The sequence below is a fragment of the Phymastichus coffea genome, unplaced genomic scaffold, assembly GCF_024137745.1.
Source record: "Phymastichus coffea isolate CEN01 unplaced genomic scaffold, Cenicafe_Pcof_1.1 PCOF00028, whole genome shotgun sequence".
Classification (NCBI taxonomy): domain Eukaryota; kingdom Metazoa; phylum Arthropoda; class Insecta; order Hymenoptera; family Eulophidae; genus Phymastichus; species Phymastichus coffea.
The window spans coordinates 201,118-219,147 of NW_026706839.1; the positions used below are offsets into that span (position 1 = coordinate 201,118).

At 38.4% G+C, this 18,030-nt stretch overlaps 1 protein-coding gene across 3 annotated transcripts; it reads left to right on the forward strand.

Moving 5' to 3' along the window:
• The first annotated feature begins 383 nt into the window (after positions 1-383).
• LOC131675718 (baculoviral IAP repeat-containing protein 8-like) lies at positions 384-14,961 on the forward strand. Of its 3 annotated transcripts, none has more exons than XM_058954825.1 (4): positions 384-832; positions 11,830-11,990; positions 12,318-13,056; positions 13,165-14,961. In XM_058954825.1, the coding sequence occupies exons 2-4, from the start codon at positions 11,869-11,871 to the stop codon at positions 13,582-13,584; spliced, it is 1,281 nt and encodes a 426-aa protein (XP_058810808.1). In that variant the 5' UTR covers positions 384-832; positions 11,830-11,868; the 3' UTR covers positions 13,585-14,961. The 3 variants fall into 3 exon arrangements, with proteins under 3 accessions (XP_058810808.1, XP_058810807.1, XP_058810809.1); XM_058954824.1 differs by lacking the exon at positions 384-832 and adding an exon at positions 8,829-9,219; XM_058954826.1 differs by lacking the exon at positions 384-832 and adding an exon at positions 11,123-11,387.
• The last annotated feature ends 3,069 nt before the right edge of the window (positions 14,962-18,030 follow it).

Genomic DNA, 18,030 nt, shown 5'->3' on the forward strand with positions numbered 1-18,030 from the left:
GTAAAAAATAAAAAATAATCATTAATCTATATTTTTTTTCTTTTTCACAAAATTATCGTGAAATTTTTATTGAAAATATACTTTAGAAATGACCTGCAATCAACATCAGCTCTGACCTTAATCTAATCCTTTTCTCGATCCCTATATAGACGACGCAGAATCAAAACAAACCCCCTCCATGAAAGAGAAAATTGCAGCGGTAAGGTCGATCCAAGCGTGCGCAGATGTAACTGCACCACTACTGCCGTATCTCTACTACACCCCTCGGTAACTTCCCCTCTCTTTTTTCCGGTCTCCCTTCGCAAGGTTTTGGTAAATAGCCGGCCCTTCCGACAGTTTTCGTGCTGATACCGACGCCATCACACGCATTTCTATTATCTTTTATTCTCCTTTCCAATCCTATCGATTCTAGGAAAGTTCAATGTAATTGGTTGCGCAACTGTACATCCTTTGATGATACAAAAATACCGTGGTATTGTTAGTTATACATGAGTACAAAATTGAGTAACGCGGGATGTAAACAAAAACAGAAGAAACGAGAAAACTGAACGACGCCATCTGCAACCGAGAATAAGAGTCAAAATACAGTCTGGTCGTTTTGATCTGTTTTCCGTAGACGACGACCATCGCGAATGTCATGTGAGGAAGCCCGCAAGGGAGAGAGGCTTTCTTTTTGTTTTTTCGCTCTCACAAAGGGGCAGAGAGTGCGCTAAATTTAAGGTTTCCAGACGTAAAAAACTCAAGCTATTCTTGGCGCCAGGCCAGACTAAAAATCGACCAGTGTGCTTACGACTGCTATATATGTTATAGACGACGTCGCGTGGAAAAATACGTAAGAACATTTTTTTTGTATTATTAGTTTGCCGATAATTTTACTTGTAAATGGCGAACGCACGCCTTTTTGCGTTTGCTCGCCAAATCGATGTAAGCACGCCTTAGAAATTGATTACTATAACGTCAAACGTTCATCAAATGGTCAACTCGGTTAACGCTTACTTTTTATTATTAAACGGACGATACATATAATAGTGCAATAATTCGATGTTGACTACGATGAAAATCGAGGATGGGATAGCTACATATATATACGTGAGCATGGAATATTCGTTCGATGTATCAAGTGCTCGGCTAGAATGCTTCGCTATCGATTTTGACACTGGATATTTATAAAGCCATTTGAATAGTCCATTCAATGCATGGTATCGTGTAGTTTGGCGTTCTTTTCTTCATTTAGCTTGTGCGTGAAATCGACGGGTTTACTGTACGTTTTGAAGGCTGAATCTTGTAAGTGGGACATGTGGGAACACCACTGTCGTCATGGAACATTTTCATATTGTAATTTGGCCTTCTAGTACGTTGCGTTGAGTTCTGTTATCAACTCAATTCGACGAGTAACAAAACAATAAGATTCCAGATCAATGATAATTTCCAAACTAACTTTTTCCATGGGAATAAGCTCGATTTCCTCAACTCCATTTAAACGCAATAAAAAAATTCTTTATTCATTTAACGAACCCCAAGTCAAAAGTATTTTCCACGTAAGAACAAAAAGATAATCCAAGTATAGTGTTCGTTAAATTCTGTTTTCGTAAGCCAAACAACAGCGACAAAAAGAGAACCGAACACATGGGGGCTAACGAGAAACTTCCGGGAGACTCCGTGCCACCATGGGCGACGTATGTAGTCACATACGGGCTGTCTGCAATGAAAATCTTCGTACTTGTATCCGAGCTGTTCGGTGCATCTAAAGAGAAGCCACGGCGCTCTCACGCTAATCGATGAGATAGCGAGAGATGGTAGAAAGCTCATCGGGATAGATGGTCTCTAATCAGAGTGTCTCTCGCCGACGTAATATTTTTCTCGGCTGCCGCTGCGTTAATTGTCATTCGTCGGCGCAGGGCGCCGAGGAGGCGCCTGTCCCTTCGCTGCATCTCGTCGCCTTGTTTTCTCGTTTTACTTTCAAATGCGACTTCGATGCACGCTGCATAATCGTTCGCTCTTACCGTTTCGCGCGGAACTGCGCGGCTCGCCCTTCAGAAATTAAAAATTTCCGCTATGCAAGATTGCTTCGCGAGAGTCTGCGAGGACAAAGGTAAAATGATTAAATGCGCTCAAGGCTTTCGATGATATGACGAAATTTGCTTCTTAACTTTGCCACACTTTCAATAGCACTAGCACTTATAGAATTAGTTTTTATGGGAGGGTGACAGATACCGAATAATACATTTCGCCAGCGCACGAGACATTAAGAAGAAACTTTGTGTTTGGGAGATTCAGGCTAGACGAGAAGCCATAACAACGCGCAAGATAACAGCATCACTGTGTCTGCCGAATAGGTTTATCTGAATTATGTTCGAGTTAGAATATGGGAACGCAGCGTTTTCCATAAATCGCTTTCGAAAACTTAAAACAAGTCCAAATTAGCTACTTCATAAGTAAAAACATCAATGAGCATAGTAAAGGTTCTGAAAATAAATGAAATGCTATCGGAGCTTGCAATAAACAAAAATATTGCAGTGATCTCGTGGACTTTGGAATCTGCGAACTCAAGCTGACAACGACAGTAATTGAAGATGCCTCACTTTGAATGAAGACTTTTGTGTCACTGCTATCTGTGACTCATTCTGCAGTCTCGGATTGTGATTTACCGATTGATAAAGACAATAACCGACGCTCGTCGAAGAGAAACAAATTTTCGTTCATGGCAGTGTTACTTACTCAACTATACACTTTAGCAACTAAAGAATCGTTTGGCATAATGAAGACGTATCTTCGCGACAATCCAGCTACTGAACTACAGTGGAAAGAAGAAAGTGACTTTCAACGTTGTTTACGAACTGTTTGCGCTGATAAGGGACTTGCAACTACGTAATCGGTTATTGAACCGTAATAGATGAGTAAACATTTACGCAATAGGAAAGAAAATGCAAATAATTGTCTGTAATAACGTTCACGGGTAAACCACGTCTTTCGATCGTTTCCACTATGCATTCCGCGACAAAAAATGAACTGGTTATTCCTTGTCGTTCGCCGAAAGCAACTACAACGTCGCCTCGCGAGGATCGTCTAAAACGAGAAGTCGACAGACGCAAGGCAACAATTGTTTCATGATGTACGCACTTCCTTGGCGTCTTTTATACATACAAAGACGCGCCGTGCTGCAGTGTCTTTCTCCTCGCCTTCCTCGCTCATCGGCGGCCATTCACACACTCGTATCGTTTTAAACACGTTCTGGGCCCAAGGCCTCCTCTGCTGAACCCTGCATCCTATAACTCTTCTCTTATCTTGCGAGATATGCGCATAAGGTTATTATGTGCTGAAGCAATTTTTTCATTGTCTTATTTTTTACGCGCGCATTGTTCGCGATGATTCAGCTTTGTTAATTTTGACCGCGAGAGTATTAAATTCGATACTTGTGTTTATAATTGAGTGTGGGCACGGGTCCGAGTCATTCAGTTTTGCCTCTATACGTTTCGCTGTTGAAAAATCGTGCACCAGTTTACTTTGCGAACGGAATGGGACGTGCAATAATTGGCATGAGTGCTACGAAAATGTCAGAGCACAGCCTCTAATTAGACGTTAGACTACCACCGCTCTCTGGGACAACGTTAATGGTAAAATAAACGTGAGTCGTTTCACTCGTGGTCAGCTCACTCAAAAGCGTCGTTAATGTTATCATGCGTTAGCTCGACGAACTTAACGGCGAAACGAACCAATTAAATAGATAAGTACTCGAGAATATAACATCTGCGGTGACGATACCTCGAGAAAAGTCGGACATCTGCTCGAATGTAATGGCAGCTGTTCGCGTACAGCTTGAGTGCGCGTGCACTGGCGTACCTTCGCTCATCGCCACAAGGATACCTCGAGCGTACCTTTCCACGGAGGAAGTGTGCTTATCCAGCTTGTGGCTGGTCCTTTTTCTCTTTTTACTCGCGGCACGCGCCGCCGTCCCCAAGCTGCGTAGGCTGAAAATATTTGTTGGCGTCACGCGCGCAGATTCATCATCGCCGCTTTTACGTTTCGCCCAGCCAAGGCTGCAACTGCCCAAAATCTTTTCGTTTGCGAAGATGGAATTGTCATCGGATTGCTTTTGTTCTGAGGCTCGTTGCTAGACGACTTTTTCTTTTCTCTCTCTCTCTCTCTCTCTCTCTCTCTCTCTCTCTCTCTCTCTCTCTCTCTCTCTCTCTCTCTCTCTCTCTCTCTCTCTCTCTCTCTCTCTCTCTCTCTCTCTCTCTCTCTCTCTCTCTTTGCTGCTCAGTTTGCAAGGTATACTTTTAACTTGTATTTGGAAATTGTAATTTGCTCTGCAAAAAGATATACCGTTTTTACCGTTCTCTTTTTCATTGTTTTACAAAAAAGTCAACCTTTATTTCGAGAGTGTTTTATAAATTGCCACTTAAAAGCTGTATCATTCTTTCATTTCAAGCGAAAATAACCGTTTGGTAAAATTTTATTTGTTCGCATACGCGCGGCAAGCGTTTTATTGTTTTCTTTTTGCGTTATAAACTTTTTTACAGATTCAATCCACTGAAACATTCAAATGTAAATCCGCGTAGAAATGAGCAAATCTGTGCTTTGAAAATTGTATTTTTTTAAATGTGATTTTTCTTTTCATTGTTACTCACTCACATTCGCACACAAATAAATTATGCAAGTGAAATACTCCAATTCTCCTTGAAAGCATCGGCAGTGCAGTTACCAACCTATACCGATCTGAAACGACTATAGTGAATGCACGCACTTTCGACAATTTCAATCGCACCGAGTAGAAATGGATAGTAAGACAAGAAACATACAGCTTAATAACGACATTTGCATGATTCGCATACGTTCCCATAACATAAGTACGAGACTTTTTTCACTTTACGTAATTTCTGAGATTTCGTCCTGGAAATTTCCGGATTCAATGAGTATACAGATCTAAGGGAGTGCGCTACATCTTTGAAACAATTTCCGACCTCGCAAATTCAACCTGCATTTTCAAGCAAAAGCATAACTCCCAACAAGGAAAACAAATGAAAGAAAAATAAAACAGGGCGCAATTAGCAAGTTGGTTAACGCAAAAGCGATTTTTCGGACGTCGAAGTAAGGTAAGAGGATGGTTCTGCGGTGAGCTCATCTCCTTTTCTCGCGGTATGCGTCCCCACCGCGAATGCTGGGCGTCGAGACGCGCGAGTCACAGCGCAAAGACCTCCTTGGCGCTGTACGCCAAGGCAGCGGCGTCCGGATCTCGGCAGCTCTCGCGTACCACTTCTCTGCGCGCTGTTGCCAGCTCGCCGCGTGTATAACTTGTATTACGACGCGGCTCGTAAAGTGTAAAAAAGAAGAAAAAAAAAAAAGATCGGCGATTGTGAAAGTCTCGCGAGAACGTGAGACCCTCTCGCGTGCGTCCGATTGTCCGACGGAGATACGACGAGGCTTTGTTGATAGAGCAACGAGCTCGGGTGCCGCGCGTGGCGCGATCGCGAAAAAAATGAAGAAAATCCACGCAAAATAGAAGCTATACGTCGCGCGAAGGATGAGACGCGCTAACCGAGGTTGACGCTCTGATAAGGCCTTGATACACAGTCATGCCTCGGCTGGCGTCTTTGCCTTCGTCTAGGATGGACGTTGAACTTCGATTGCAGCTCTTTTTCCAGTAAACTTCAACCTCGCTTCCGTACCATTGTGGAGCTGTGCAGAACAGTTGCTTTTGGCTTGCGATTTGCCGATTTTTCGAGAGGTCCCACCAGGACTGCCAAGCTGTTGAATGCGCGCTTGCAGGTGCTCGCAAGTATCAGGGTCTGCGTAGGTGTCGACCAAGTCTCGAGCGCCTTTGACAGTTGGTCCAGAAATCGGCTCGAAGTCACCTGCACCAATGGCCGGCCACGCGACGATTCCAGATTTCTTAATCTTTCAAAGTTAATTTCGAAAAATGCAGAGCAGTTGTTGGCATTGCTCACGATGCTTGACTGAGTATAGCCACAAAAGAGTGAGTATAATGGCTTTGAAGCGAGTGACCAATCACGCGCGCACGGCTTCCTATTGCCAGCCGTATCACCAATCGCACGTTACACTGTATCTCGTTGAGAAAAAGAAAACAATGCAATGGATGAGAAGCGCGCGCCCACGGAAGTCGAAAGCAGCGCGATTCCGAGAAGACGCAGGGCTTTTTCGAAGGATAGAGGCGCGCCACGTAGGGCGTGAGAATTTCCCGCGGCCGGACTTTCCAGTGGCAGCGAACAGCGAGAGAGAGAGAGAGAGAGAGAGAGAGAGAGAGAGAGAGAGAGAGAGAGAGAGAGATTCCAGAGTGGATTAGCGTCGGGAGCGGGGAGAGCGCGTATTGGAATTCCTGAGAGAACGCGGCGCCACGCGAGCGCGCCAGCACTTTCTTGTCCTTTCGAGAAGCCGATGTCGCTCGAAAAGCGAACGAGCTTCTGCTTTTTCGGCCGCCTGTGCTCTGATAAGCGCTGTAGGCCGCGCGGAGCGGACGGAAATGCGGTCGCGCACGTGATAGATAATGAATAATTGAGGAAGTTTGTCAGAAGGGAAATGGCGTGACGAGGCTTGGGAGTACGATCAATGCCACGTATTTTCATATTGAGGAAAGAGAGAGAGAGAGAGAAAGAGAGAGAACGCGATTGGGGTTGCGAACCGCGTTTTGGCGACAATAACACGCTGCCTTTGTGAGATTCGAGTGGTCATTTGCCAAACTAAAGAACTTCCGTTAAAAAGAAAGAAATGTAAGTTTTGTAAACTGCGAACACGCTGTCGATGTATTTGTTTTGTATTCTTTTGTTAACTTTATAGCTAATGAATAATCGCTGTGAGTCACGGATGCCTAATCGTGCTCAATAGTCCACGTTCGAATGTTGCTTTTTTTGATGTCAATAGGTACTTTATTCTGCCTATTTTGGTTTAAACAACTGTTGAGAATTCACATGATTGTGGCTATTCTAATCGAAATAAAAAATTCAAATATTAATCACTCTAGAGTGGTTCTCGAACCAGTTCTGCCGTTGACTTTTTATATTCTTCTAACTGAAATTACAAACTAAAATTAACTTTATTTTGGAATTTTTATGATAGTATTTTTTTGCAGCATTTTGGATGACTGCAGACCTATTAAAATCGGTTTGGCTTTGACATTAAGATTCTTTTTGTTTCTCAATTTTATAAGGTGCAGTAAGATTTGTTAAAACAATATCTTTAACTATCAAAAGAGTATATCATCTTATTATTATTTTACTGTACTTAAAATATCGATAACCAAATTAATTTATTTTAATTCAATATAAAAACAAATAATTTTTAATTAAAATTTTACCCGTAAAAAAATATGGAAATTTAAAGAGAAAATTTCAAAAAGTTCATTACGAATGGTAGTTAGGTTATGTTTTCGCTTGGTCGACCAATTAGTGAATGCAACGACATATATGGGCGGTGCTAAAAACTCCTAAAATATGGCGAAGGTATAGGAGCTTTTGCCGTTTGATTAGGCTATTACAATTTTTTATTTATCGGTGGTGTTGATCAATAAAATCACGCTGATTCTATAAAAGTGAAAAACATTAATTCAATGTGTAAATTTTTTTATGATCACTTTCAAATCTTTTCATTATAATAGAGAAAGCTAAACTAAATATTGATATAATCTTTAATACTCGATATACTTCAATTTAGCTGTTGTATTCTTAATATTTCCTATCCTATCCAAAGGGTATTTCCTTCACTATTAAAAATTTGTTAAATCGCTTACAAAACTCAACCAACTTTCTCCATTCTACAAAAAAACTTGACACAAACTTCGCTTAGCATAACTTCGAAATAAGTAGTCTGCGCTGGAGTCCTCGTCATATCTTGTACACTCTTCTTCAAAAAATAGCTCATTACCAGCCTGCAATCCAACCCCTTCGTCTATGTCGACGCGATTCACAACAAGCCTCGTTTCTCCTCGACATTGTGAAAAAATCATTCTCCCTCACTACGTCGCATACTCGCATATGTAGTGCCCGTACTCGAAAAGAAAGGGAGTAAACCGTGTGTAAGGCGCGCAGGAAAGAGAAAGAGCGAGTAGCAGGCAAGGCAGCCTCTCGTGAACGGCTCACGTTGTGTAAAAGTGTGCATTCCGGAAAGAGAGGAGAGGAATGGAATCCCATTCGACCGGGTGGGAGAGAGACACGCTGCTGGCTGCGCAAGCCTTTATGGAAGCAGATAGAGCTTGCTTTCATGCTCGAATGTCTGCTGCCTCTGCACTGGAACGAATATTTAGACTACTTCATTGCGGCCTAGAAATGGATATTATTTTTATCAGATTTTAGATATACTCAAGTCACTCCATTGAATTCTATAAGTTTCCATTGAACTTTAAAAATGATTGTTCAATTGATGTTTGAATGTCAGGCTTTATAAGTTCAATTTAGCGAGTAGCTCCGTTCAAGCTCCAATGGTCAGTTTAAATATGAAGTAACACATTTAGTAAAAATCTTCAATGAATCTTCAACCCTCGCATGTACCTCTTTACTGCTAAAACGATTAGGTACAACAGAATCTAGGTTTTACCCAAACCGAACTCACCTTGCATATATCCGCGAGGAAAAGAGAATCTAATTAAAATAGTTGACCTTTCAAATTGGTGAGGGGACTCCACATAGTGTCTATATAGTAAACGAACGAACGACCGACAAGGCCTTTACTAATATTACATGATGACGGCGGACAAGCTTTTCCCACGAAAGGCGCTCGCGCAGGCGTACGAGATATGGCAACTCAGCGTTAGGTCGTTGTGTTTCTCGATCCCCCCCCACTTCGTGCCTCGCTTCGTGCCTCGCTTGCTCACGCGGCAGCTGCATGAGTCCAGACTGAGTCCAGGAACAGCCTCGCTTTTGTGCGCACATTGGATCAGACTCGGCTCTGATCGAAACGACGTTCACATTGCTTTTCTTGCAACTTCCACCAACATTCTACCGTGAATTTGATAGTCACGTGTTTCGTTTATACGCTTATAATGAAATTGTGATGACTGCCAATAATCGTGGGTGTGTGAACGCGTGTTATTTCTTCAGTTATTCTGTTTTTTTATACCTTCTGTTCGTTTTTATTACTGTGTTACGAGCACATATTCTGGAATAAAAGGAAGACGTCAAGGGAAAATCTGTTCAATTTTTTGCTATCTGAAGAACACCCTTGAAACAACCCCGATAACACACCATCAAGATGCCGCCTTATATATCAGTAGTACGTATCCATCTATGAGCGAGTGTAGTTTGTGTGAGGTGTTTTGTGAAAGTTAGCCAAGCGAAGGCAGCGCAACTTATAAGGCTACGAGCGAGAAGCGTTTGCCAGTGTGTAAAGTGCTACGGCATTGATTTGCAAGCCATATTAGCGCTTTTGATGTCAGCTCCATTCTATTATGGTGATGCCTGTCTTTTTTTTCATATAATTTTGCCGTCTGTCTGTTCACTTGAAAGGTCACGCAGTTCTGTAATGGGTTTATCGGTCGACTCATTATTTTATGCTGGTTTTTATTAGCGTCACCAGGGAATCATTTGACAATAAAATATCAGTTCTCATTCCTAAAAGCAATCATAAATAGTAGATTACGTATCCAGGTTGTCAAACACATGCTATGGGCTTATCAATTTTCCGGCCATGGTGTTTCTATTATTTTTGTCCAACGAGGTTGAAATAAGAATGTTACCGACCGAGGCGCAACTGGAAAATGCTGAAAATAATACTTTCAGGCCACCGGGCAAAAAAGTTTTTTTTCAATTTCCTTGATACTTTTAAAAATTTTGAATTTCAGTTTCGAAAGCAGTTTTGAAAGTTTAATTGCGAAAATCGATACTTTTTAATAAGAATTCTGATGGCTTTAAGTTTTTTTTTTTAATATTTGAATACAAGGGCATGTCTCTCAAACGAATGATTGTATATAAAATCAATGACTGCTTGCACGTTCACTTAAAAAAATACCGCATTTAAATAATTTATGAAATACACGAAGCGTTGCACTCTGCCATATGTCGATTGTCGAGTGAGAGAGTGGGCTCTCGATCTTTCTTTCTATATTGCGAAGTTTACTTATCGTGTTTTTCGAAAAGAACGTTTATTGTCTACAGATATAGATAAAGTATGTAGCAAAGATAATAGTTTTCCAAATGGATGCAAAGCCCGTTATCGATCGTTTGTCAAATAGCGTGTTAATGACGTGTGCGTGTACAAATTGTCATCGTAATTCGTCACATATTTATAAGAACGGAATGATAATTACTCATATATGTTCGTATACGTTTGCATTTTGTTCACGTGTGCACAAAAAAAGAAATGAAATTAGGACACGAGTTGTACACGTGATTTCTATATAGGCACAGTGTGATGATTGATGGGTTTTACGGGAAATTCTCGAATTTCGCGTTCTCCTTTCATCAAAGAGGGCCGCTTAAGCACTGGCGTCGTATACTGGCGAGTCGCGGATTCTTTCAAAACACTTTTCTAAATAAAGGATCGAGAGACACGTTCTGCACAAGAGAGGACTTGTCTCATTCTGACACGGATGGAAGTCTTATCTTTTGTTTTTTGTCGATTCAATTTCGTACTGTGCACGACTATGTACGTAAGGAAAATTTATTTTCTGGGGACGGCACGAACGAGTTTATCGATTGTTGCAACCACTGCTACTGCTGCTGGTTGTTGTCTGATAACGAATACGGCGGTAAAGAGTGCTAGTTTTAAATTGTTGAAATTATTTAATGATAAAATTAATCGATGATCAAGTTGTTATGCAACTTAATTTCATTTTTAGGACACGATGCAAGATTTAGTCTTTAATTCAAAAGTATTCAGAGATTGTCGAGAAAATTCGCTAAAATAGTGAAATAACTTTCGAACTGTATCCCAACCAATAAAAGTAACTCGTGAATAAAGCGGGAACGGTGGAGTTTTCTAAACGTAACTTATCGAGTTTGAGGACATAGCTACCGAAAAATTCAGTCACGCGTATTTTGTCAAGGATACAAACATGCGTTACAGAAAAAAAAGATGTGATTTTCCGCACGCCGACAGAGGGAACAGGAATTTTCCTCTTACGTAAAGCCGACTGATGTCCTCACTCATCACTCTTTCACGACTGTTTTTGTACCGTTGCGTGAGCCGATGGAGAAGCTCACAGTACTTTCCGCGTACTCGTTTGCATATTCAAAATTAGTCGTCATGGCTTGACACTATTTGTTTCATGCTCAATCGTTTTTCATTTTGAAGCAAAAGTGAATTTTAGGCTATTCGTTGTCTGATTTCTCAAATATTTTTTGAACTCGTGATAAGAGAAGATATAGCTTTTGTCTGTTTGGCAATGTGTATGTTACTTAAAAATAGAACACTGAGAAAGTGTAGAATGATAAGAAGAAAAGGTGTGTTTGAACAGCTTTAAATTAATTTATTGACTTTCTGATTGTTAAATAATTTATATTAACTACTGTGTATTTAAAGTTTTAGAATTGCATTATACCTGAAATAGTAATTTAATCTCACTTGATAATGTGTAGACACCTAGACCCTGTTTTTCCTTATACATTTGAATTTCATGTAAAAATAGAAATACAAATTACTTGACTACCCAATTTGACAAGATTAAGTTTTTACCCAAAAATACAGGAAAAACCATTTATTTCATTATTTTTCACCTTGTGTTTTTGATATCTTATCAGACTTTGCATTTATTGTTTAATACTGTGTAAAAGCCAATGTGTCTCAGAGATAACTTTTATCAGTACTTTGAATTTTAATGCGTAGCCTATTTATCCTTTTTTAAAACGTGGTTTATTTATGAAAAAATGTTCTTTCTGATTACAGCAAAACAATGGCTTAAACCCACCAAACATCGGAAATAAAATGACTGAATCACCACAATCAATAGGCGTGGAAAATTTTAAATCCTCTACAGCTAGAACTGCTACACCACTTCAGTCAGCAAAAAATGAGGTGGACGATGTTAGCAATAATTTAGAATACAGGTAATTCTATACACCAATTAAACCAATTAAATCTTGCTCATATTTTTTCTCTTATCCATAAATTTTTTTATTATTTCACTCTTTGATTTAAGAGTTGATTGTTGTCTCTATTTTAATTACAGTCAATTCGTATTTTTTATTGATATTTTATCTGATATAGATTAGTATTTAAAAAATTACAGATAAATTTAATTTTATTAAAGTCAGTTTATTCACAATAATAGTAAATTAAGTAAATTAAGAGTAAATTAAGAGAAAAGCATAAAGCTGTAATAAAAGCAAATAAAGCCTGTGACTAACACTAACATTTTTTATTCTCTTTATTAGGTTTGAACAGAACAGACTGAATAGCTATGTCAACTGGAGATGCCGGTATGTTCATCCTGAAGATCTTGCACGGGCGGGTTTTTACTACACTGGACAAATCGATAGAGTTCGTTGTTTCGAATGCCGCACTGAAATTTGCCGTTGGGAAGAAGGTGACGATCCAGAAACGGAACATAAACGGTGGAGCGGTCGTTGCAGGTTAATCCGCGGAAAATCATGCGGTAACGTACCCATCGGTGTTAATCCCGACAACATCGAAGTAACAAGACCAAGGAGTCGCGACGTCTGCGGACCTTATAGATTAAATTATAGGATGGATGCTGAAGCTGATACTCATATGCCGTTAAGTGCGTCGCCACAAAGCGAAGAACAACAGCAACAGCAGCAACAATTGCCTTCAGCCGCGGCATTAGGAAGCCTTGGTTTCGCAATTGCCAAACGTCCCGATTTTCCGGACTACACTACTTATGAAGTAAGGTTGCAGACTTTTGCCAACTGGCCGACCTCGATGGTTCAGACGAAAGAACAATTGGCTGATGCTGGTTTCTTCTACACCGGGACGGGTGATCATACAACGTGTTTTCAATGCGGTGGTGGTTTGAAGAACTGGGAGCCACAAGATGACCCATGGGTTCAACATGCCAAGTGGTTCTCTACCTGTTTCTACATCAAACTTAGATTAGGACAAGAGTTTATTAATAATGTTACTGGAAAGATGGTGCCACCACCTTCGGAAGAGGTAAATTGCTAGTTATTCTTTTATGGATGTTGTATCATATATAACATTTATATTCAAAAACACAGTCAAAATATAAATGAATAATGTTTGATTTTTTAATTTTTTTAGGAAATCTCCAGAATGAAACTTCCAAGCTGTATAAAGAAAGTTGAGTCATCAGTACCGCAGAAATGTGAACTCGTAGAAGAGTCGACACCAAATGAAAATACTGCTGCTGGACCAAGTAGTACGGAGTGCCCGACGCCAAAACCTCGAACGATGATACAGGTACAAAGGGATTCGAAAGAATCGACGGTATCGACGAATTGTAATAGTGTTGCAAAGCCAGAGGAGTCACAGCAATCAAGTGAGAGAAAACCAGTAGACTCTGATGCACGATTATGTAAAATTTGTTACAATGAGGAGCTCGGCATTTTATTTGTGCCGTGTGGACATATCGTCACCTGCGTTAAATGCGCACCTGGCATGACTACCTGTGCCTTGTGCCGTAAGAAAATCGATCTTACTGTGCGCGCTTATTTCTCATAATTTTTTTTTTTCGAGGATTTTTATAAGCCTAGCGAATGCATTTTTTCAGTCAACAGCTATAAAAAGCCTGGGAATGGCTTTAAACTGTTTGACGACGACTCATGCGTTACGTTGGCATTGACTATGAACGCAAGGGCGATGTTTATTAATCGTGCACACGATTTTATCAAATGTATACGAATATACGAAAAAGAATTTTAAGCGTGTGGATATTGTGATACTTTAAAAAGTAAATAAAAAAGAAAAGTTGGTATTTTTCTTGGTCGGTCTTGATTTCGCAATTAATCACAGATTTGTTGTTTCTGTGTAATGATCAAAATCGAATGTAAATTAGACAAGAATAGTAATACTTTGCCTTTGTGTTTTTAGTCCCGGTTATTGTTTGAAATAGATGGACATGATGAAAGTAATGTGCTATGGACGCATGAAGTCTAGTCATTAACAGTATTAATGTATATTTTTTATATAAAGGAAAACCTTTACAAAAATTCAAATATTTACAATATCATATTATTTTTATAAAACAGTAAAAAATGCAAATCAATTAAATTTCCATATAATTTTATATTACTTTATCTATTATTTGCAATACAAAACAAAATAAACTATTAAATTTTCAAGTGTAAATAAAGTTAAGCCTCCTAGTGACTATATAAAGGGCTCGGGGCCTTAAGGTTGAACAAAATGTCTATATATCGCGCATCTTGTAATAAACATGTTTTCATTCATTTAGAAATAGTAGATGTATAGTATACTTTACATTTATAAAAATTTAAATTAGTGATTGGAAAATTGAATTTTCTAATTAAGAAGTTTTCTCATAAAACAATTGGATACTAAATCTGGTTAATACAGAACAAAATAAGCAACATTATAAAATAGTTAGCTTTGTCACGGAAATGTAGATTTTCTGGTAAAGTATCGCTGAGATATAAAAATACGGTCAAAACGTAATCTAATAAATGAAAATAGAATATCGAATAAAATAATAGATATATTTTCTCGAAGAAATTTCGTATGAAACGTTATAGTACATTACGATACAAGTGCGGGAAAGTAGATTCTAGTCTCGTGTAGCGTTTACGCCCGAGCAAAGCGAGGGTGGAATGGTACACGAGACGAGAAACTCATTCCCGAACATGTGCCGTACCGTATTTCTTGATACGACGTGTGGAAAGTGCGATTTTCAACGTACGTTTTTTGCCGAGCGTGCGAGAAAAACGCACTTTCCGCACGGAGTGTCGAAAAGTTTATTTTCAAATTACTTTTATATTTAATTTTATTATATATAGCGTCTCTTCGAGAAAGTATTTCTAGAGTTTTTGTATATGAACATTAAGATTGGTATTGAAGAAAACATAATAAAAAAAATTTTTAAATCATTGGTTTTTAACTCAATCCTAATATTCTCTCAAAATTCTAGTATCACATCTAAAAATATTTGATAACCTATATTAATTGAATATATTATTTGCAATTTTTTTATTAGAAACGTCATATTTTACTGAGCTTTCGAAGTAATATTATTTTTTTTTATTTAAAAAAAAACTACTTTGAATACACATATGACGCATCACGTGCACCATTGAAGAGGCTTCACTCTCTACTATAGAAATCCAACAGCAGCGAAAAAAAGAAAACAAACGCAGCTTGTACTACGCAGTATGTACCAAAAAGGAAACGCGTGCGGGCGTTCCTTAATCGCGCATTCGAATCAAGAAGCGATAAAATACATCATCCTTCTCGAACAATAGGCCCGGTAACGCGTGCACGTGCTGCCCAGAGAGAGCATTTCTTTTTGTGTCTTCATGTGGCAGCTGTCGCGTGGCAACAATATTACTTTAAGCCGGCTGCTGCCTTGCACGCGCCAGGTGCTCGGAGAGAAAGAGGATACAAGCTGCAGATCGTCCTGTTTCGTCTAAGTATTTGATTATTAGCCTTGGTCTCGTGCCAGCGGATGGAAGGAAGATAATGTCTAAAGGTAAGATAACCAGAAAAATAGAGGAAGTAAGAAATAGGAAATTAGTATCTATGTTGAAAAAAGTTTCAGGGTTTCCGAGGTATTTTTTAAAAGAAATAGAATGTGATGATGAAAGACCTTTTTTCAACGATAACCATGGTTTACAATGAATTCCAATAGAGGTGTCTTCGTCCGAAGCTGCAATAGTCAAAGAATTGTAGATTTATAAATTGAACCTTAAAAGAAAATACTTTCTCATATAAAATACGGATTCGAAGGAAAGCATTTTTTTATGAATGAAAACTAGGATGGCATAGCCTATCTTTTGTTTACTACGAAGTAAAGGAGTATCGTGGCTATAAAACAAATAAAAATGAAAATTGCTTGAAACTTAAAGGATAGATATATTAAAATTCTCAGAAGCTGTGGTTCAAATTTATAATCCTTAAGCATTTAAAAATTTAAATATTAAATTAAAAATAATGCAATTTTATTATGAGAACATACAGCTTTACTGTTTATAAAAGTATTCAAAAATAAAAAACATTCTAAAACATTCTAAGGTAAGCTAAAAATTATTCTAGAATCATATTCATTTACAAAAGTGTTATTTAGAGCCTGGAGAATAAAAAATAAATAATTTCGATTACAAGTGTTTCAAAATTTAAAGATTAAACACGATGTTGACGGCGAACACTGCGCGAGTCCATAATCCATTAAAAGCATTATCTCAGTTGACTACCATGGTAAAAATAGATAATCACATAATATATAGTATTGTATACTCGTAATGATAATATAGTAGGTGTATATATTTTCTGTTGTTCACATCTTGAGCAATCAAACACGTATGCACTCAGATATAAAACAATTAGCTTTTTACCTTAATATAACTTCTCTTAAATAGAATTTAAGACTTTTAATTTCACATCTCTGAATTGAATTTTATTATCTGAATATGATAATAATTATAACAGTTTCATTTGCATACAATTATTTGAAATACTTGACTTAGTTGAGTGATTTAGAGTTATCTTTATCAAAACAACATAGGCATATCATTTTTATTCACATCTCAACAGTAAGAGCTACTTTTCTAAGAGAAATTAATTGGAAAAATACAATTATTTTTCTCTTACTTATCAAATTTGTAATAGAAATGACGAAATAAAAGTTCAATAACATATTTCACATTTTAGTTTTTTCGTAATCGGCTTTTGATTTCTGTCTAACCCACATGATATCACGTAAAGAAGATAAATATTTAAATTTCACTACATGCAATTTAAATTAACGAGTACCTTTACTAAAATTTAATGATTTTCAGGGATTTCAGTCGAAAATTTAGAGTCGGTTGGTCGTAACTTTCTCTTTAAAGGTACGTGTAAAAACGCGATAAACATATAATATTATAAATCCCAGTAAAAAAAGTACAGCTATTGATTATTTTATAATGAGCATTTCACCGGAAAACATACGTTTAATCTAATCCTAAGATAATTTTCCTCTATGCCAGCTTACTCGTTTACTTTTCGCATGTAAGAAAAAAGAAAATTCCCATGCAACTCCATATCGCGCTACTTGCCAAGTACCACAACATCGGGTTCTGTACTCTGTCGAGAGGTTGCGCAGCACTCTTGGGTAAAATTAGAGAAAAAGAATTCATCGCGCTCATCAACGGCCAGCTCTCATTCACAGCGCGCAAGACTACTATTATTCCCATTCCCTGCAGCGAGAGACTCGTAGACACGGACGGCTCTTTCTTTCCACCACTGCATTCCGCGAGCGGAGAGGGAACGGCGTCTGCAGCCTCTCATTCACCAAAACATGAATAGATTCCACGAAGAATGACGAAAGTGAGTGGCTCGACACCGTAAACCAACGTATCTCGTATTCCAGCAACACATCGTATTTTATCTTCTCCCCTCCGTAGACTGGTTTTGCTGCATTTCTTCCTCATACAGCTCGCGCTGCACATATACAAGCGTCGCGCCAAGTACGAGGCGGCTTGTTTCCATCTTGTAATCAGCGCGCGACGTGGGAATGTAATCCTTGTACTCGTGGATATTACATTTTGAGACAGACAATTTTTTAAGAAAAATAATTCAACCTATATATATTTATTTATTTTTTATTTCAGAGATAATTTAATTTTCTTTGATATTTCACTACATTTTAAGTTCAATAATTTTATTTGCTTTGAACGATTTAAGTTATACTTGAAACTCTATTATACTTTACAACAAAAATATCTCTTACTGTTACTTTTCACTACATACCCATATATACTTACAGCAAATGTCGGCATCCACAGGAGAAAAATTTTTAGTATAATGTGCATAAGTCTGATCAAATAAGCTGCATTCAACGAAAACTTCTGCGCGCTCGTTGTTGGCTCCTTCTCCGGAATACAAAACTACCCCTTCGTATAAAAACGCAGCTTGTCCGTACAGGAATTTCTTGTGAGGATCAAAAATAGAATAATA

Excerpts from the sequence above, each read along its gene's own strand:
- LOC131675718 (XM_058954824.1), top strand. The coding sequence starts at position 9,199 with ATGCCGCCTTATATATCAGTA. Across the intron at positions 9,220-11,829 it reads TGCCGCCTTATATATCAGTA|CAAAACAATGGCTTAAACCC; the intron begins GTACGTATCCAT and ends TTCTGATTACAG. Across the intron at positions 13,057-13,164 it reads TGCCACCACCTTCGGAAGAG|GAAATCTCCAGAATGAAACT; the intron begins GTAAATTGCTAG and ends TAATTTTTTTAG.